The sequence below is a fragment of the Dasypus novemcinctus genome, chromosome 4 (genome assembly GCF_030445035.2).
Source record: "Dasypus novemcinctus isolate mDasNov1 chromosome 4, mDasNov1.1.hap2, whole genome shotgun sequence".
Lineage (NCBI taxonomy): Eukaryota > Metazoa > Chordata > Mammalia > Cingulata > Dasypodidae > Dasypus > Dasypus novemcinctus.
Window position 1 is genome coordinate 89295580 of NC_080676.1, and position 22104 is coordinate 89317683.

The 22104-nt window shown below is 35.4% G+C and overlaps 1 protein-coding gene across 2 annotated transcripts; it reads right to left on the reverse strand.

Moving 5' to 3' along the window:
- Positions 1 to 29: 29 nt before the first annotated feature.
- On the reverse strand, positions 30 to 21803 carry LOC101424382 (OX-2 membrane glycoprotein-like). Of its 2 annotated transcripts, none has more exons than XM_004483406.3 (5): positions 21682 to 21803; positions 9814 to 10152; positions 8779 to 9078; positions 3822 to 3927; positions 30 to 152 (listed from the first exon to the last, which is right to left on the reverse strand). In XM_004483406.3, exons 1-5 carry the CDS (start codon positions 21773 to 21775, stop codon positions 62 to 64), a joined length of 930 nt encoding a protein of 309 aa, XP_004483463.3. In that variant the 5' UTR covers positions 21776 to 21803; the 3' UTR covers positions 30 to 61. The 2 variants fall into 2 exon arrangements, with proteins under 2 accessions (XP_004483463.3, XP_071070926.1); XM_071214825.1 differs by lacking the exon at positions 21682 to 21803 and adding an exon at positions 11164 to 12346.
- Between the last annotated feature and the right edge of the window lie 301 nt (positions 21804 to 22104).

A 22104-nucleotide genomic window follows, 5' to 3' on the forward strand; every position in this document is an offset into this window, starting at 1 on the left:
ACAAATTTACATTTATTATTTTTATCCAGAAGCAATCGATTCTGTGATTCTCTCTCCTTGCCTAATGTGACTGGTTTTTCTTTCTTTGGTGAGGAGTTTCTGCGTGCAGTGACCATGGGGATCTTGTTTCAGCAATTTCAGAGTTCTTGGCTCTGAAAAAAAGAAAAGAACAAACAGATCAATGAAATGTCCACCCTCTGAAGCCTTTTCTGTTTTACCACTACCATTTGTAAGGCTCCATGGTGCTGTTGCTTTCCCATCCCGCGCAGCATTACTCCCACATTAGAGCACCCATAAAATGCTTTAAACTGAAACTGAATTTGACAGAAAATTCTGGGTTTTTCTTTAGAAGCCTAATTTTTTCCACATATTACTTTCATATACTAATAACAGGTGATCGGTGAGTGAGGTGACAACCGCGACATTTATGCTCACATTCATTTTAGACAGAAAAAAAAAGTGTAGGTCTTAAAAGAAGTGTCACAAATTTGGGGGAAGTTAGAGAATTATATGAGTAGGAACACATGCAGATAGCACCACATTTGTATCTCAGCCCCTCACTCTGAAATTCTTTCCTTCTCCTCATTCAACCACTTTCTCAATCCCCCATCTCTCTCCAAGATAGTGTAGTACATACACACACATACAAATACAGAGTGTCAATATCTATATAATAGAAAGAGTCCCACAAGGGAAGGAAAAAAATGGAAGACTCTGACTAGTAAAATAACAACTCATTTTTAAAAGCAGAAACATGGAATACACATGTTGAAATGACTCATGAAGTGTCAAACAGGGTGCATAAGAGAAAACCCGTGTATAGACATTTTATAGTGAAGTTAAGACCAAATTAAGAAAATCAAAGAAATCAAAGAAAGAATTCTAAAAGCTTCAAAAAGGAAGAGAAAAGATCACTTGTAAAAATGTCATAAATGTATCAAGGCAGAGGTAGATGCAAGAAGACAGTGAATTATTATTTTTGAAACAAGCACTTTAAACTCTACTTTGTCTTTGTAAAAAATTGCTACTTGGTATTTTTTTAAAACTTTTTACTTTTATCACATGTATCATGCATAGAGGAAAGTGCAAACGAACATTATAAATATACCAAAAATAAGTAATACCTTAAAAAAAAAAAGCCATTTACCTTAGATCAGAAATGTTAACACTTGGGTATAAATCTAGCCAAGGATGTACAAACTATGAAGAAATATGAAGACAACTATGATATTTTTATGAAAGAAATAAAAATATCTAAATAAATGGATATTCTGTGTTCCTGGATAGGAAGCCTCAATTTCGTTAAGATGTCAGTTCTTCCCAATTTGATCTATGGATTCAATGTTACTCCAGTTATAATCTGAGCAAGTTACTTTATGAATAACAACAAACTGATTCAAAAGTTTATATGGAAAGTATGACATTGGCAAGATTATAGAGAAACAGAACAACAGAACAGAATAGAGGACCTAAAAATAAACACACACAAATATGGTCAACTGCTTCTTAACAAAGAAACCAGGAAATGCAATAGGAAAAGGATAGTTTTTCAAACAAGGTGATGCTGGAACAACTGGCCATCCACAAAAAAATGAGTCTAGATTAATAACTTACACACTTCACAAAGATTACCTCAAAGTGGATCGTAGACAAATGTTTAACACAAAACTAAAAGCATGGGAGAAAATCTAGGTGACCTTGGGTGTGGCAATGACTTCTTAGACACAACACCAAAAGCACACTCCATGTAAGAAAAAAATGATAAGTTGGACTCGTTAAAATTAAAAACTTCTACCCAGTGAAAGCATGGCTAAGACAATGAAAAGACAAGCCACAGACTGAGTGAAAGTATTTGCAAAACATTTATCTCATTAAGGACTTATATACAAAATATACAAAGAACTCTTAAAACTCAACAATAAGATAAGCCACCCAATGAAAAATTGAGCCGAAAAGCTGAACAGACACCTCACCAAGAAATATATACATATAGCAGTTTGATATTATTGATGACTTCCAAAAAGAAATATTGGATTATGTTTGTAAACTATTCTTTTCCTCTGGACATATTAGGTTATATTGGATTCAGAGGTTTGCTGATTAAGTAATCGTGCAAACCTTTTATGCCAGTACAGCATTGAGTCCCCACCCTTTGGTGGGTGGGGAGTCACAGATACAAGGCATGGCAAAGGACAGAGTTGGGGACTTTTAATGTTGGAGTTTTCATGGAGTTTGATGCTGAAGCTGGAGCCACAGGGAGAGAGACAGAGCCGTTCACCTGATAGTCCACAGCTGACCTTGTGGAGAGAGGCAAAGCCTAGAGAGACTCATATTCTACAGCTGACCTTGTGGAGAAAACAGAGGAACTGAGCCCAGAGGAACCCAGGAAGCCTGAACACTCGCAGCATCAGCAGCCATCTTGCTCCAACATGTGAAAATAGACTTTGGTGAGGGAAGCAACTTATGCTTTATGGCCTGGTATCTGTAAGCTCTCACCCCAAATAAATACTCTTTATAAAACCAACCAATTTCTAGCATTTTGCATCAGCACCCCTTTGACTGACTAATACAGTACAGATGTCATATAAATTAAGTTCAACAATCTATTTATGATAAAAATCAAAGAAAAATAAGAGCAGTAAATATTTCCTAAATGTGATAAAGGCAAAGTAGTCAAACACTGCAGCAAACATTATCCTTACAGAAATTTTAGTCTTTAAGTTCAGAAACAAGACAAAAATAAATGTTATCACTGTTATTATTTAATATAAAAAGAGGTAGGTATAAGAATGAGAAAAGAAGAAGCAAAACTGTCGTTATTGTAGAGGAATGGTCATCTCCCTGGAAAACAATCAGAATCAAGAGGAAAGCTTTGAATTAATAAAATGTTTAACAAGGTTTTCAAATACTGTTTAACTTACAAAGGTCAGAAACAATCCTAAACCTCTAGTAACCAACTAGAAAATTTCATTAAAAAATAAAATACCATTCACTATAGTCAAAAAGTTAAGATTATTAAGGGGGAAGCAGATGTGGCTCAACTGATAGAGCATCTGCCTACCATATAGGAGGTCCAGGGTTCAAACCCAGGGCCTCCTGGCCCATGTGGTGAGCTGGCCCATGTACAGTGCTGCCGTGTGCAAGGAGTGCCCTGCCACGCAGGGATGGCCCCCGTGTAGGGATGCCCCATATGCAAGGAGTGCTCCCGGCAGTGAGAGCCACCCTGCGCAAAAAGTGCAGCCCGCCCAGGAGTGACGCTGCACACATGGAGAGCTGATGCAGCAAGATGACACAACAAAAGAGACACAGATTCCCAGTGTCACTGAGAATGCAAGTAGACACAGAAGAACACAGCGAGAACAGACAATGCAATGGGGAGTAGGAGAGAAATAAATCTTTAAAAAAAAAAAGAATATTATTATAATTGTACTATTACCTCTTCGTAGCTTTGTCAGTTGGACTTATCTCAGACTTCCAATTTCAGTCTTTTTTACCACTCAGTGGACCCCCTCTCCCACGGATATTTGGGGTCATTATAGTGTCTTTTATCGAAATCTGTCCTTAAGAAGGAATCTTAAACTCTACTATAAACATAAATGATTTCCAACAGCCTTAATATATCCCAACCCCAAATAGAATATCATTTTAACAAAGTCAAATCCCTGACTGCAGGAATTACCAAGCAAACAGAAAATAATATTTTATAACAGAAAACTTTGACAGAGCCCTTGGAATTTTTGTGTGTTTTTTTAAATTTTTATTTGCAACTAGTCCTGTTTTACCCATCTTCTCTTACACAAGCAGGTAGTAATACAACTTACTTTTTCTTTCTCCAAAAAATAGGCAGAAAGGTCACAAGAACAACAAGTAGAAAAGTTATGATTGCACCAACTATAGGTAGCCGGTTATGTGAATAACTGAAAATATCTGAAAAACATAAATCAGAAACATATTCTTTGTGATTATATTCCTTTCTTTACACTGTATTATCATTTGGTCACTTTTAATCTGTAATGCTCTTTTAATTTTTTTTTTTAAATAGGAATTCCACTTATATATTATGTTTTGCTTTGATGTTAACAAATATCTTCTTCAAACATTATCCATGGAAACCATTAGCATCTAGTTATAACAAGTTGATTTTTTACTCAAGGAATGTTTGCATTTGATGGATTTTGTTCGTTTGTTCATTTTAAAAGAAAACTCCAATTCCACTTATTTGCGCCACCGTGCACATATAACAGACTCTGCCTTCCAGCTTCAGACTTGTCCTTCAGTATACATTCTTGTTGGGTTAAAGGAAATGTCTAGAAAACAAGCCAAACTGCATGAAAGTATGTGCTTTTTATTGTTTTCAAATTAATACTGTAAGATTATTTGCCATTTTCCATTTTATAAAGGAATATGCTAATATATATTCATGTTCATCAGAGCTTAAAATGCTTATCAATATGATATTAATATCCTACCATTGTCAAGAATAAGAAAAACAACATAAACACCTAAATGTTCAAACACAGAGAAATGATTAAGTAAAATACAATATTGTCATTTGGTGAACTATTATCCAATTACTAAAATGGAACTTCCAGAGTCTGTAACAACCTTAGAAAATAAATTTACAATAATAATAATTAATATTTAACAGTAAGGTGCTAGGCCTTGTGCTAAGCATCTTACAAGGATTATTTAGTGTTAATTTCTAGTTTTTACCTACTTTCTTTTTTAGAGAGACACCTGATAGCTCATTCCAAATACATAAGGGAGGGTGAATCTGGTGAATTTGGCACTAAAATGTCAATGAGCTCTGAAGCCAACAACAAAGCATAAGAAAAACGAGACTCTATATGAGATTTCAACAGAACAGGAATTTACATGTCTAATACTGGTTACAAAGCTAAGCAAGGAAGGCTTCTCTTCTTAATTTACTGACATTTGTTTCTGAGTGAGAATTAAAATTAACCATAATAATCTAATCTATCAGTGGAATATTGATGAGAGATATATTTGCAATTCAATTGGCATACTCCAATCTCATTACTTAGGGGAATTAACAAGAAAAAGGGAGCTGATTAATTTCAGTTTCAAGAGACAGACATAGCAAAGTCTCTCCTCCTTCCCAAGATGCCATTAAAATTATTGTAACAAAAGGATTAAATGCGAAACAACAAAGTGATGAGTGACCTTCAGTGGTCAAGAGATTTAAACAAAAGTATGAAAAATATAGAGTAGATAGCAAAATTGCCAAGGCATGATGCAGACTGAAAGAAGATGCAGCTTCATGACTGCACAGAGCAGAATACATTTGCAGAAAGAGTCCTGCAGAGGACTCTGAAGACAATAAATGTGGTGAGTGGGGGGTGAGTCACACAATTAAGATTACAGTCAAAAACACCCATTTCTACACCCAAAAGCAGAACTTTTGACATCCTGGTGCTTATTCCCCAGGCAATGGATTGGTAATATCTAAAACAATGTGGAGATCAGGATTTCAGAATAAAGACTTTTACATCGTGACTTTTTGGTTCTCCTAGCTAATTGCTGCTTGCTCTCTTTTTTAAAAATGCTGCCTCTTGACAATTTGCATCCCTTTGTAAACCTCCAATCAAGGCTCATAAGATATTGACAAAAACCTGCAATAGGAGAGAGAAAGACTGAGTAAAAGAAACACAAAATGAAAATGGTCAGTAGAAGGGGAAGATAAGGAAACAGATGATAATTATAATATCTCCAAATTATGATTCTCAGATGAGGTTGATATTACTTTCATAAAGCAGGAAGACAAGGCTATGAGAATAAGTAAAACAATTTCAATTTGCAAAATTAATTCTAAATTGCAAAAGCAGGTCAACAGACATGTTTTTCTTAATTCTTGAAAACTGAAGAATAGTACACTAGGTTGAAAAAGGCTCCAGAAATGAAAGATGAGGGATGTAACTTAAATGACTTTGCTTTAACTTGAGATTCAAGTTAAAAGTACACTTTGGATAGAATAGCTAGAAATAGCAGCTATGTACAATGGAGAAAGCATAGAGAGATTGTGAGGTGAGGAATTTTCTTGTTTTATTATTATTATTATTATTGAAATAATGAACATGCTCTAATAATGATTGAAGTGATGAACACACAACTATGTGATTATAGCAAGTACCACTGATTGTACACTTTGGATGAATTGTATGCTTTATTGATGCATATCAATAAAGTTGATTTGTTTTTAAAAAGTATATGGAGGGAAGCAGATGTGGCTCAAGCAGTTGGGTGCCTGTCTACCATTTGGAAGGTCCCAGGTTCAGGTCCCCATGCCTCCTAAAGAAGAAGAACAGACACCACACCTGCAGCAACCAGTTAGACACCGCTCCTGCAGCAATGAGCTAGACACCACACCCACAGCAACAAGTAGGTGCCTAAACGAGCAGATACCACAAGCCAGCAGATGCTGCAACCCATGGGGAATGGATATGGCTCAGGCCGTTGGGCACTCGCCTCCCATGTGGGAGTTCCTGGGTTTGGTTCCCTGTGCATCCTGAAGAAGGTGAGCAAACAATGAGCAGACAAGAGGAGAGGACCATCCTGGGGGAGTGGGGACAAAAAATGATATAATAATAATAAAGTAAACAAATCTTTTTAAAAAGGCATATGGCATATAGAAATATCAGAGATGAAACCATTACATGCTTAATAGTTTGAAGCTGTCTGACTACACAGAAAAAGGTTCTTTCTTTACAGATACATGGTATACTTTGTGGCTCTTAGGAACTCTTTAGGATATTCAAGTAGGATATTTCATGGAAAGATAACCATCAAAACTCTAAGCTAGAGCATAAAGGAATTAGAGCATTTGCTCTGAACTACAGAGGGCCACCATTATCTTAAGTCCTCTGTTTAAGTAGGAAAAGGATAGTATGTTATTCTTGATCCTAGAATGGAGTGGAGTCTGTCATTGGGCCCTCAGTTAGCTACAACAGTTTGCTACAACATCCTATGTAATTTTGCACTAAATCAAAAGGAAAAGTTAGAAGGGGAGGAAGGATTTGAGAATACCATCTTCGTCCAAGCTTAAATGGTTAATATTGAGGATTTTCATGTTTACTCTAAAAGAGTCAACTCTTTTTAAAAGGGTCAACTTGAAAGTTGGCAAGGTTTCACGATTAGAGGCACTATAAGGCTGGGTCTTAATAATGTTCAAATGATATTCCTGAAATCATATTAAGTGTAGCCTTATAAAATTATCTTTTTATAAGTCAGAATGGTGGTATGTCAGCAATATCATATCATGTCAGAACTTTAGACAGCCAGATGCTTACTCCCTAGCAATACCTGAAGAGCTAATAGTCAAGAATTTTCCAAACGTGATGAAAGACAGTATCCACAGATTCAAGAAGCTTAGGGGAACCCAGAGTAGGATAAACAGACATATCATAATACAACTTCTGGAAAACAAAGACAAAGAGAATATCTCTAAATCAGCCTGGGGAGGACGGGGCAGGGAGGTAGAATACATTTATTTCAAAGGGGCAACAATAAAACTGAGAGATTTCTATTCAACAGAAATAATGCAAGCCAGAAGCCAATATAAGGCCCCTAGCAAAGTGATGAGAAAATAACCACCAAGCTGGAATTATGAATTCTGTAGCAATGTTCTCCAAAACTGAAGACATTTTTTGACCAACAAATTGAGGGAATTGGTCATCTGAACACCTTCATTAAAGGGAAAACTAAAGGGAATTCTTTAGACAGAAGAAAAAGATTTCTATTAATAAAAGAAAGTGTGAAGATGGAGGAAGAAGTGAAAAAAGAACAGAAAGGGTAAATCTAAATAATATTGACTACACATAACAATAACAGTAATACATCATGAGATTTAAATAATTAACTAAAATATACAACAACAATAGCACAAACATGGGAGTTGAAATAAATCCATTATATTGCCTGAGATGTGGTAAAAGCACTAAATTATATTAAACTTTAAAAAGTCAAGAATGTATGTTATAATGTCCAAGTCAACCATTAAATGAAGGGTAAATTAACGTGTTTAGTAATAAACTAGTAGAGGGATTAAATGAAATTTTTAAAAATTAATGCAAAAGAAATCAGGAAAAGAAACAGAAAGGGACATAAAATAAGTTAGATGATAGAAAACAAATAGTAAGTTGGTATATTAAAACCCAAGTATGTCAATATTTATATTTCATATATTTAGAGGGACTAAATATTTGAATTTTAAATGATTGTTAGATGGGATATAAAGCCAAAATTATTTAAATGCTATTTTTTGGTTTTCAGATTTTGGAACCATCCTATTAGAAAACCATACCCAGTTAATTATTGTTATGAATCAAAAGATAAACACAGCTGACAGAGTTCCAGAGAAGGGTGGGCAAGGAGAGGTGGGCAGCTTGGAGATACTATGTGGATGAAGCAAGAATCCTACATTTAGTCATGGTGTTGCAAGTTGCAGAGTTGAGCAGCAAATGAACTACACTGAGAGGAAGAGGGAGGAAGAAAAGTTGTGGGTGGAATAGATAAGCTTAAACGTCATTGATTGAAGCAGAAATTAAGGGGAGAGCATGTAAATATCAATCAAAACTGTGCCATATAAAAAAAGATATCTAGGGACCAAAACTGGAGTAGGGGCTTTATTATTTAATTCCTAGAACCATGTATATGTATAACTTTGATTTATATTTTTTAAAAATAGATGACTTATACATCTATTTAGCAATGAATTTTGAAGATCAGTATTTCCTCTTGTTGTATATCACTTCTACTTACATTCTTGTTCTCCCAACAGAGGAACAATCTTCTCTTCCTTCTTTAGAGGATGATCCAAGCGCACGATCAGGTGTTGGAGTCGTAGGAACCTCGCAGTCTCCAAAGAAACATTACACAACTTAGTGACAGTTACGATGCCATTTGGGTTCTGAACAAGGTTTTCCACTGGAGGATTAATCAGGACTTGGGATGGTAAAAGAGATATTTGGGGAGCGGGTTTTCCCATAGCTGAGTTAATAACTGTAAGAAAATCTTCAGAGCTGAGATTGAACCGGACTTCAGTTTTTAATTCAGACACAGCTAAGGGAAAAAGGAGAAACAAAATTAAATATAAAAATATGTCATACCGGATTTCCTGGTGTTAAAGACTGGGCTTGCCAAAAAATTTCATATGAAGGCAAAATGTTGAAATCATACCCCTTTCAGATACTTCTCTATATATTTTACTAAACCTCACAATTACATCTGTACCCGCTGACAGGCCCCCCAGTTTGCAGGGAACAACTGGTGTTTCAACTTCCATTCAATATGAAAATTACATGCTCTGAACCCCAGTGTCTTACATTTATAGCCATATAATGGGAAAACACTATTGCACTAACTTTAGCCCTATAACAATTTGTTCATGTGAGACTAGGGGGTTCATTTGTTCTCTTGGGTCTTCATCTTTTCTCCTTTTCCTTCTCTACTGTCTTTTCCTTTTCCTCTCTTGCCTCAACTCTGTAGTGAGAAAATCCCCATTCTCTTTGTGTATTTTATCCACTGGATTAAAGCCAGTGTGGTGTGGTGTAAAGGAGTTAGACAAGACAACAGACAACCTAATTGCTATGCCTCGTCCTGTACTGTCTGACAACAGGCAAGTCACAAATCCATTTTCGGCTTTCATTTTTTCCTTCTGTACGAAGAAGGATTTGACCCCTAAGGCTTTGTCTTTCCAACTTCACTATTCTTTCTCTGGTCTCCATTCACAAAGATCCATCCCCATGATTTCTGTCCTAGAAATTTGCCTCCCCTTCCCCCAGAAAATATGTATACTTAGTATGTTAAGGCAGATTCGTCCTCCATAGCTTCCATGTGGAAACACATTAAATAGACACTGGTAGCAGGCTTCATCTTCGAAGGTCACTTCACGGATAGTTATGAGTGAGGAATTGGGTTCTATAATCTCACAGTGTAGCCGACCTAGGTATGGTGGAAGAATCTTTTCCCCATATTTACTGCTATAAGTGCCAATATTTTGTGGCAAAGAATCTTGGATCTTTTGCCAAGTAACTTGCATAACATCTGCTTGAGTTGTCATATTACAGTAAATTGTCACATTTTCTCCCAATACAGCCGTCTCATTATTTTTGTGCTTTATCCTATGTGAAAAACCTGAAAATAAAATGAAGTATTAAGTAAAAATTATTCTTACACCTTTACCTTACCAAATCAAAGCACTTATTTCACTGTGTTATAATTATCACCTGGGCACTTGGCTCATCTCGCAGGCACTCATGTGGGCACTTGGCTCGCCACGCAGGCATGCATTCTCTCCTTCTTTTTCACCAGGAGGTCCCACAGATCAAACCCAGTTCCTCCCATATGGCAGGTGGAGGCTCTATCACTTGAACACACCTGCTTCTCTAATTATCATTTTATTTGCCTCTCTTTCAACTAGAAATTGCACTCTCCTGTCTTCTCCATTAGCATATACTAACTCATCAATAAATATTTATTGAATGCATAAACTGAAACACAAATTAACCACATGGGTTTTGTTGGTAACAAATTGCTTTTTAGCTTATAGATTATATGGTAAGAATGATATTAGCTCAACTAAACTAAAGATTTGATGATTATAGGAATGGTAATAAGATAAATACAGGGCATAAGAATTTAAAGATATGAGCAAATAATTATCCTGAGATCCCCTTCAGAAGCGTTAATTCCCTCAAACTTCTGCTTAGTGTGTTAAGATTGGCAACAGGGCACAATTACTTAGTTGGTTAAGATAAAAAATTCTTAATAATTTTCCCTGACACTACATAGTAGTTGAAAATGGAATCTGATGAAGGTATTTTCTAATAGGAAGTTTAAGTGAAATTTTTTATTTTCCTTCTAAAGAAAAGAAAGATTTTGGAAAATTTGCCTATTAAATGTGTGCATGTCTATCTAAAGTGTCAAGAGATACAAAAAATAATTAAAATTAAGCTTAGAGTTTCAAAACTTCAATTTTTAGATGGGATAGTTTGCAGGAGGTCATGATACTACTGAGAACAACTAGAAAAGTCAGATTAATTACATAGTCATTTATTTAAAAGCAGCAAGGAACTGCAAAACCAAGAAAAACTATAGAATATAAAGGGAGTCTCTCAGAAGTAAGATGAGGATTGGCAGCCATACCTGGGGTTATTTGTCAATTCTCAGTTTGGGTTAGAATCTGAGAATCAGGCACCAGATAAGCCAGCAGAGATGTTTGGAGAACTGCAAGGACAAAATGGAGGATTTTGTGGTGCTTCAGAAACATGTTGATTTTTCCCTCAATATTTCTGCCGAGTTACAGAGCTGCACAGGATGGGAGGCCAAGAGCTAAATCAAAACCTCAGATAAGCAGAATGAAATTTTCCCAGTCTCAGGGATCTTAGACGATAAACACTCTCTCAAGGAGGACCCCTAGAGAGTAAAAAGCTCCAGAAAGAGTGCTGGATTCATATTGAAAAGCTGCTAAAACGCTTTCTGATTTGGGCACAGATCAAGGGAAGAATCTAGGTTTGGCCTTTAGCATTCATTGCTGCTGAGAAACAGAAATCAACAGAACTTTTGGTAGTAGCTTGAACCAGAGTAACAATAGAAAAATGAGGAAGATCAAACATATAGCTGGTCTTCCCATCAAAACATTTACCAAATTCTGAGTGTGTACTGGATAAGAGACTTGGAACTAAGTTCTCTTCTAAGAGTTTCTTCAAAATTCTCTCTCAAAAGCTCAGAAGAAATTCCCAAAGTCTCTTAGTGCTGAGAAGGTAAACATGCATTAGTCTCTCATTTTGAACCTCTAGAGAACCATGCTTTTAGAAAGAGAGATAAACCTATTAGAAGGTATTCTGAACTGAATGATAACAAAGATATTACATGTTAAAACTTGAGATATGCAACTAAAAAAGTGAACGGGGAAAAGGCATAGCTTTAAATCCACGCATTAGAAGAAAAATGAGGCAGAACATTGATAATAAAAAGCTTCCATCTCAAGATGCTAGCAAAAGAGTGGGAAATAAAATTTCTCGAATGTTTAAGAATGGAAATATCAACTATAAGAGTTCAAGTTAATCAAATGAAAGAAAGGACAAGATTAAATTATTTTGAAAGATTAGTAAAATTAATAAACCCCAAGCAATATTGATCGAGAAAAAAAGAAAGGAAATGCAAGTTATTAGGATAAAAGGGGGACTGCATAACAAATCCTGCATATATTAAAAAGATAATAGAGAATGATATCAACAACCATATGCAAATAATTTTGACAATTATCATAAAGCACAACTTACCAGCCATGACACAGATGAGATAGAAAGCCAGAGTCGTGAGATATCTGTAAAGATATCTAATTCATTATTAAAAATATGCTAAGACCAAATTTTAAAAATCAAGGCCTTTATTTACTTTCGCAAACAATTATGGAAGAAATAATATCAATCATATAAAACTCTTCAATAGAATAGGAGAAGTGAAAATACATACCAACTCTTTTTTTTTATTATTAGATAAGTTGTGAGCTTACAAAACAATCATCCATAATGTGCAAAATTTAGTATTGTACAATTGTTATAATTCATGAGAGAACTCTCTCATATTTGTACTGTTAACCACAGTCCATCTTCCACCACATGGTTCACTGTGTTATACAGTCCCATGCTTTGTACGTTCTATCCAAAGTGTACACTCAGTGGCTCTCACTTTCATAAGAGTTCTGCAGTCAATGCCTCAGTAAACCTTTTTTGTTTTTTTATTTTATTTTATTTTTAAAGAAGTTTTAGATTACAGAAAAGTTATATTGAAAATATAGGAAATTCCCATATGCCCTTCCCCCTCTCACATTTTCTCCTATTAATAACATCTTTCATTAGTGTGGGACATTTGTTAAAATTGGTGAACAAATATGAAGCATTGCTACTAACCATGGTCTATAGGTTACATTATGGTTTACATTTTGCATGGTACAATTTTATAGTTTTGACAAAATGTATAATGGTCTATATCTATCATTGCAAAATCAGGTAAAACAATTCCAATGCCCTAAAAAATGCCCCATGTTCCATGTATTCTTCACTCTCTCCCTGCTCAGAATATCTTTATATCAATGTTACGAGTTCTTCCATTACTAGAATCATAATAAGTTTACTTTGGTCCATAGTTGCATTCCCTCCTTTCCTTTGTTCATTCCTGAATCTTGTGGATGGTGATGCCCATTCTGCTTCTGATTGAGAGGGGGTGTAGATCCCATGAGGCAGATGGATGAAACTGTATTGTTTGCAGTTGTACATACTCTCTGTTTTTTGAGGGATGGGTGTTGTCCCTCATCATCCTTTTGTTAGTTGTCCTGGGTGAGTCTGATGAACTGGAGAGTAGGTGTTGGCTGCAACTCTGCTGAGATTTAGGGCCCAACTGGCATATGAACAGACTGAAGATTTAATCCTTGGAACATATGTTTAATGGATATAGTGTTAATTATAGGTTCAAATAAAAGGGGCAGAAGAACCATGTATATGGAAATTATAAATGATTCTAATTCTGTTATATTGGGGAAATATGATAACATATATTCCAAGGTAAGTCTCATTTATGGGGTTGTGTGCCCTGCCTATAGTGTCCAGATGTCTATAGAGCCCTCAAGAGGCCCCCTTTTGAGGCTTTGTTTACTGTGACAGTTAGTGAGATCCTCCTGAGATGTGCATAAGCATAACCTCTGGAATGACCTCCCAACTCATTTTGAAATCTCTTAGGATAAAAACTCTTTCAGATTTAATATTCCTCCCTTCTGTTAAGATCTTTTTCCAAGTGCATTGCTAATTGATGCTTGGTAATAATCCCTCAGTGCCAGGGAAGCCCAAACCCAGCAGTCATGTTCCATGCTCGGGGGAAGGCATTGCGTTTATATGCTGAGTTTGGCTTAGAGAATGGCTACATTTAAGCAACAAGGAGGTTTCAGGAGATAACATTTAAGCAATAGAAATTGCGAGGCTAACTTTCAATTTTACAAGTGAAAGGTTCATAAGTACACGCATTAATACCAAGGGGCCTGGCATATTGTTCTGTCCTCTTTCACTAGTCACTGCCTATGTACTCTAGATATTCTTGCTAGTCTATTAAAGAATGTAGCAGGACTTCTCAGGATAGGAATTTAATATTTTGTTGGTTATTGTGTGGGTCTCCACCCACTGAGATAGCACCCCATGACCATATGAGCACATTCATATTCCACAGAGGTATACCCCAGGTGCACCCTTTTCCACACATCCCACACCACCAACAACCTTCAGTAGTGATCCTCTCCTGCTACTGTTGTAAATTTTCTGAAATCCAAAACCTCCCCAAAAACAAAACCAAAAAAAACTTTGAACAATTCCCTTAGTCCAAAAGAGATCAGCTCTTTTTTTATTGAGGCAGCATAACCTTGGTACTAAATCCTAATGAGACTATTTCAAGAAAGAAGAATTATAGACCAAGCATCTCATGAATATGATGCAAAAATCCTAAAATAATATTAGGTGATCAAATGAATCAATATATTAAAAAGGATAGCATTATCACCAAGGTTTCCGCTCTCCCCAGTTATTCAAGGGTGGTTTAATATTTGAAAAATCAATCAATATGAATCACCATATTAACAAGAGAAAAGGAGGAAAAGTATATGAGCATCTTATTAGATTCAGGAAAAAAATTTGACCAATTTCTACATCTACTCATGCAAAAAGCAGGTATCAAACTAGGTATATAAGAGAATTTCCTTTATCTAATAAAAAGTAACTACAAAAAACTACATCCTGGGGAGCAGATGTAGCTCAAGTGGTTGAGCACCTGCTTTCTATGTACAAGGCCCTGGGTTCAATCCCCAGTACCTCTTAAAAAAAAAAAAAGCTACAGCTAACGTTATACTTAATAGTGAAATTGTGACTATATCTCCCTTGAGTTCAGAAACAAGACAAGGATTTCCACCATCAGCACTTCTCTCCAACACTCTTCTGGAGCTCCTAGCCAGGACAATAAACCAACAAAAAGAAATGAAAGGAATAAAGATTGCAAATGACATGATTGCAAATGTAGGGAATTAGAAAGACTGTATCTACAGAAACATTATTAGAATTACGAAGTCAATTTTAGCAGGGCCTAGATTTAAGGTCATTATTCTAAAATCAATTGTAAGTTTTCCAGTTTCAGATGTAACATGTAAAGAGTTTGGAAGGGTCATTCCTATCCTAACAACAACAACAAAAAACCTGAATGCATGAAAATAAATGACTTCTCTTGGGCCTATCATAGAATTGAAAGTGAAGGGCAAACCACCTCCACACCCCAAATCTGGAAAGAGAGGCAAATAAAGAGAAAAACAGATAAGATTTGCTTACCTGTGGCAGAACTACTGGAGACATAAACTGATAAGAATATTTCAATGGTTCAATGGTAATTTTGACCAAATTTGGAGGCTGAGAGTGAAACAGCTTTGAGAGTGACAAATTCCTCAGGGGCTAGGGGAACTCCCACACTTTCGTTGGTTACCTTCAGGAACACCATGGGATTTTTATCGTGAGCAGCCAAGAAAAATCACCTCTTGCCTTTGGCAGGGGTATGGTAAAAGTAAACATTTTGAAATAAATCCAGACTTTTCTCCATAACAAAGGCCTATTCTCCCCGGAAAAATATTTTATCCGAGCTTTATCTCATAAAGGCAGAAAGGAAATGACCCAACTCTAGATTCCCCCTTGGCTTTCCTTTCTCACCTAATAGGGGGAGAAAATTAAAAGCAAGAAAGAGTTGTGATAGTTACAGCCAAGGGACAGAAACCCACTGAAAGAATCAGATTTAATGATAAGATTTTAGAATGTTTTCCTTCCCACCATGTCAACAGGGCTCTAATATAGTAAGAATGGCTTACAACAGAAATAGCTGCAAAGCTCAGATTCTACTTAAGAAGGAGTTCTTAGAATCCAGGCATCAGGAAAGATGAAAACAAGGACACTGAAGGAATCTGAAACCCTTGGTACCAAGAACTACAATGAACAATAAACACAGACCAATTCCTAGACAGTTTACCTCAAAACTTACACTTAAGGCCTATTTAGTTTCTATGACCTGATAAAGCATCTGTAAATTTCAACAAAAAATTATATGAGATACTAAAAGGCAAGAAAAAGAAAAAACCATCTAAAGAGGCAAAGCAAGCATCAGAATGAGAGTAATATATAACACCAATTTTGGAAGTACCAGACTAGGAATTAAAGTAACTGTGATTAATACATTAGGATTTTAATAGAAAAAGTAGACAATATGGAAGAATAGATTGGTAATATAATAGGCAGAGAGATGGGAACACTCAGAAATTATCAAAATAAAATGCTGGAAATAAAAACATTGTAACACAGAAATGAAGAATGCTAGAACAGGCTCACTAATAGATTCAACAGTGTTGAAGAAAGAATCAGTGAGCTTGAAGATACGCCAATAGAAATTTTCCAAACTGAAATACAAAGAGAAAAAAGAATGAAAAAATAGAATGTAATATCCAAAACTGTGGGAAATTTTCAAAACGTATAACATATGCATAATTGGAAGAAAGAATAAATAGAGCAGGAAAAATATTTGAAATAATAATAGCTGAGAATTTTTAAAAAAGGAAGCAGATGGAGCACTTCCTAACTTATTCCTTGAGGCCAGGATTACCATAATACCAAAACTAGATAAAGACATTACTAGAAGGGAAAACTACAGACCAATATCTGTGATGAACATAAAGGCAAATTTCCTTAACAGAATATTAGAAAATCAAATCCCACAATTAAAAAAAAAAAAGAATTATACACTACAGCCACATAAATTTTATTCTAGGTATGCAAGACAGGGTCAATACTCAAAACTCAATTAAAGTAATCCACTACATCAATAAACTAAAAAATTAAAGTCACATGATCATAGCAAATTGATGCAGAAAAAGCATTTGAAATCAAGAAAAAATAGTCCAAGCAAACTAGGGCTAGAGGGGAACTTCCTCAATTTCAAAAATACAGTTACAAAAATCTACAGCTAATATCATATGTAATGGTGAGGAACTTGATACTTTACCCTTACTCCAGCATTAACAAGACAGGAATGTCCCCTCCAACTACTCCTGTTCAGCACCATAAAAGAAGTCCTAGATAGTGCAATAAGACAACAAAATAATATGTGTACAGATTTGGAAGGAAGAAATAAAACTCTCTTTGTTCACAGATAATATGATTTGTCTATGTAAAATATCCCAAAGAAGCAACAAAAACTAGAACTAATTAGCAACTACAGCAAGGATTAATATACAAAAGGCAATTGTTGTCCAGTGTACCATGATGAAAAATTGGAATTTAAAATAAAAAACACAATGCCATTTTTAATAACATCCTAAAAAATGAAATAGTTTGATCTAACAAATCTAGCAAAATACATGCAACATCTATATACAGAAACCTACAAAATTCTGGGTAAAAGAAATCAAAGATCAGAATAAATGGAGGGGTATTCCATGTTCATGGATTGGAAGACTCTATTTTCAGGACATCAGTTTTCCCCAACTTGATCTATAGAATTAGTGCAATCCCATTCAAAATGCCAGAAATCTGTTGGTTAGATATTGATAAACTGATTATAAAGCTTAAATGAAAAGACAAAAGACCCAGAATAGCTAACATGATACTGAGAATAAGAATAAAATTAAAGGAATGAATCTGCCTAACTTCAAGACTTACTATAAAGATACAATAAAGATGATGATATGATATTAGCAAAAGAATAGACATATGGATCAATGAAACAGAATAGGGGGCTCAAATATTGACCCACACAAATAGAGTCAACTGATCATTGACAAAGGAGCCAACATAATTCGATGAACAGATGTCAAATAAGTATGTTAAAATATGTTCAGCCACCTTTGTCATTAGGAAATTAAAACAATTAGGTACTGCTACACACCTACTATAACGGTTAAATTTTTTTAAGTGACAGCACCAAATGCTGGAGCAATAAGAACTCTCACTCATTGCTCACTGGAATGAAAAATATTATAGCCACTTTGGAAGACAGCCAGACAGATTTTTTACTAAGGTAAACATGTACTTACTATGTGATTCTGCAATCATATTCCTAGGTATTTACCCAACTGATTTCAAAACTTTTGTCCACACAAAAATCAGTATGTGAATGTTTATTGCACTTTTCTTCATAATTGCACCAAACTGGAAGCAAGAAAAAATGGTGTATTAGTCAGCCAAAGGGGTGTTGATGCAAAATACCAGAAATTGGTTGGTTTTTATAAAGGGTATTTATTTAGGGTAGGAGCCTACAGATACCAGGCCATAAAGCATAAGTTACTTCCCTCACCAAAGTCTATTTTCACATGTTGGAGCAAGATGGCTGCCAACATCGGCAAGGGTTCAGGCTTTCTGGGTTCTTCCCTTCCAGGGTTTTGCTTCTCTCTGGGTTCAAGGTTCCTTTCTTCCTGGGGCTGGTTTCTCTTTCCTCTTAGTGAGCTTATAACCTGGGGCTCCAGCTTAAGTCTTTAGCATCAAACTCCAACATCAAAACTCCAACATCAGAAACCTTCAACTCTCAACGCCCTAATCATAACTCAATCATGCCCAGGTACAGATCAGATTACAAACAAAATCCAATATCTATTTTTGGAATTCATAACCATATCAAACTGCTACAGATGGCCTTAAATATGCGAATGGATAAACAAGCTGTAATAATCCACACAAAGGTATATTACTCAGCAAGAAAAAAAATAAGCTAGCAAGCCACAAGAAAACATGGATAAACCTTAAATGTGAATTGCCCAGTGAAAGAAGCCAGATTAATAACTTCTGTCCATCAAGAGATAATACATCTTCAGCAGTGAAAAGGCAACCCACAGAGAGAAGTATTGACCATACATTTACATGACAAAGGACTTGTATCCAGGATGTATGAATATTTCCACAAATCAAGAAGACAGACAACTCAATAGAAAATTGACTAATTTTTAAACATATTAAGCTGCTGATCACCTGCACGAGAATCACTAAAATGAAAGACAGACCATACTGAGTCTGGTGAGGATGTGTAGAAAGCACAGCTCCAATACACTGCTGGTGAGAATGTAAATTCATTCAACCCCTTTGGAAAATGCTTTGGCAGTATCTTAAAGCTGAAAAATATGTATATCCTATAACCAGCAAATCTACTTCTAGGTAAGAAATGCATATGTATGCTCTCTACAATACATGTGCAAGAATGTTCATAGGAGCACTATTTAGAGTCAAAACCAAGTAATTACCCAAATGCATATCAACATTAGAATTGATAAATGAATTATAGAATTCACACAGTAGAATATTATACAGAAATGAGATTTAACAAACCACGCGACTCTCAACAATATAGATATATCTTACCAATATATAATTGAGTCAAAAAAAACAAACACAAATTGATGGATACTGAATGATGACACTTATTAAAAAGTTCAGCAACAGATAAAATGAATCTATGGTGTAAGAAATTATAATAATGGTACTATTGGGACAGGGGGAGAGTTAGAGGAAGAGGGCATGAAGAAGGCTTCTGGGGTGCTGCTGATTTTCTGTTCTTGATCTCTGCTTAGATGTATTGATTTGATCACTGTGAAAATTCATTGAGCTGTATACTTATGATTTATACATTTTCCTGCATGTCTGATTTAAATGCAAAGGTTAAAAAGAAATCTTTATGATCCTTATTCAACTTTGCTTATATTATCTGTTTTTCACTCACTTCTCTTAACTTTCATGTTGAAATTATAAGCAATTTTTTTCAAATATTTGTCCAAAGTCCTGATCTATGTTCACAGTATTATGGAATAATCAAATGCATATAATAACTTTGTTGTACAGATAGCACATAATTTATCAACAAAAGATCTATGAGGATGTCTCACTTAGGCTGCTTTCTGGGAGCATGATCTTGCAGGAATCCTTTGACTCCATAAGCCTCAGGTTTTTCATCTGAAGAATGGGTTTAATAATTTCTGACTCACATAATATCATGAATATCAAATAAAAACATATAGATGTAGTCACAATTACAATTACCATAGGTGATTCAGTTACCATGGATGATAAGGTCCCTGCACTCAGGAAGGACACAATAAAACATAAGGGAAGTCAAATAGCAACACAAAAAAAGTAACAATCATTACTTTTAGTATCTATTCCTATTTTCATATTTTGGTTGTTTGGAGCTGTGTGTATCCAAGCAAAATATGTTCTTAAATTTAATCTATTCCTGTGGGTGTAAACTAATTTGTAAATAGGACTTTTTGATGAGGTTACTTCAGTTAAGTTGTAGCCCACCTCAAACAGGATGTGTCTTAATACTATTACTCGAGTACTTTTTAAGTAGAATGAAATTCAGATATATAGAGAGAGAGCCACAGAGGAAGCAGCCAGAAGCTGAACATCATCAGAACCAAACCCAAAGAAGAGACCAGGAGGAACCACCATGTGCTTCCACCACCATGTACTTTGCCATGTAACAAGCTAAGGACTACAGATTGTTGGCAGCCACAGTCTTCAGGAGAGAAAGCATTCCCTTGATGATGCCTTGATTTGAACTTTCCCTTCACCTCAATACCTTGAGACATTAAATTCCAACTGTTCCCAAGCCAAATCATTGCGTGGTATGTGCTTGAGTAGCCTAGCAAATTAAAACACATATCCATTTCTATAATTGCATTTTCCACACCCTTTCACTTGTTTGTTCACATGCTTGTCTCTCCCGCTAGATTCCAAATTACTTGAAGACACAACCAGTCTTTTTCATTTCTCATTTTAGATGCTAAAGTAAGTTAGGAAGAAATACAGACAAGCTGGTTTCCTCTACCTGTTATCATTTCCTTTTGTCCATAGCATACGATGTTATCTATCAGATGGAATCACCTAATTGAATTCCAAAGCTACTTCTCCTTGGAAGAACTCCTTAACAAGAAGTTATGATTTTTCTTCTCTCCTGAAATTATCATGCTATTTTTCTCTCTTTAATTATTATACAACGTTGAGTATTGCATTTACCATGAACCAAATTAATTCTAGGTGGATTCAAATTAAATATGCTTAAAAAAAAAAAGTAAAATGATGAGAAGACAATAGGGCTGAACATTTATTAAATCTTTAAAGTATCCAAGGAGTACCTCAGCTCGTAAGGCTAGGAAAGCCCCAAAGGAAACAACAGATTTCACAACATATAAATAAAAAATTTCTTAATGACTGAGAAGATTCTCAAAAAAAAACAAACCCAAAATTAAAGAGCAAATAGACTGCAGGAAGATATTCACAAAAAATACTAAGGGAAAGGAAACAAAATTGATTTACCAATGTTAATTTGATTCCAGTTTATGGTCTCTAATTTGGAGCTGCTGAGACAATCTTCAAGATCAGTGCTTATTACCTTTTTTGTTCTCTTGTTTAATAAGTTACTGTCTCAAACATGCTCAAATTAAACTGGTTGCTAAATACCAAAAACTTGGAGAACTATATGATTGACAGACAGAATCAAGCATAATGCCCCATTTACTCAACTCTATAGAAATAAATGGACAACTGACTGATACTTGTTATTGATTTCCAGACAAATGCATCTGAGAGAAAAAGTGAAAAGAGTTACCTGATCCTTGTACCCACATGGGAAGCATAAGGAGCTGGAGAACGGGACGGAGCAGAAATCCCATGAAATTTGATGAAAAATTCTTCACTAACATTTGGAGTAGTAGATTTCCTAACTGAACTCCAGCACTGATAATTGAAAATATATTAACCGTTAGAGTGTTGTGCCAGATGGTTTACTCATTAACCACCTGCAAGTCATGGTAGTTAAGGAAATCAAAGTTGCAGGTTTAAAATTTCCTTCTTTTTCATTTTTTCAAAAATTTTTAAAAATGTCTTTCTCCCCCTACCACCTTGCCATTTGTGCTTACTGTCTGCTCTCCCTGTCCATTTGCTGTGTGTTCTTCTGTGTCTGCTTGTCTTCTCTTTAGGAAGCACCAGGAACTGATTCCAGGACCTTCCAAAGTGGGAGAGAGGCTCTCAA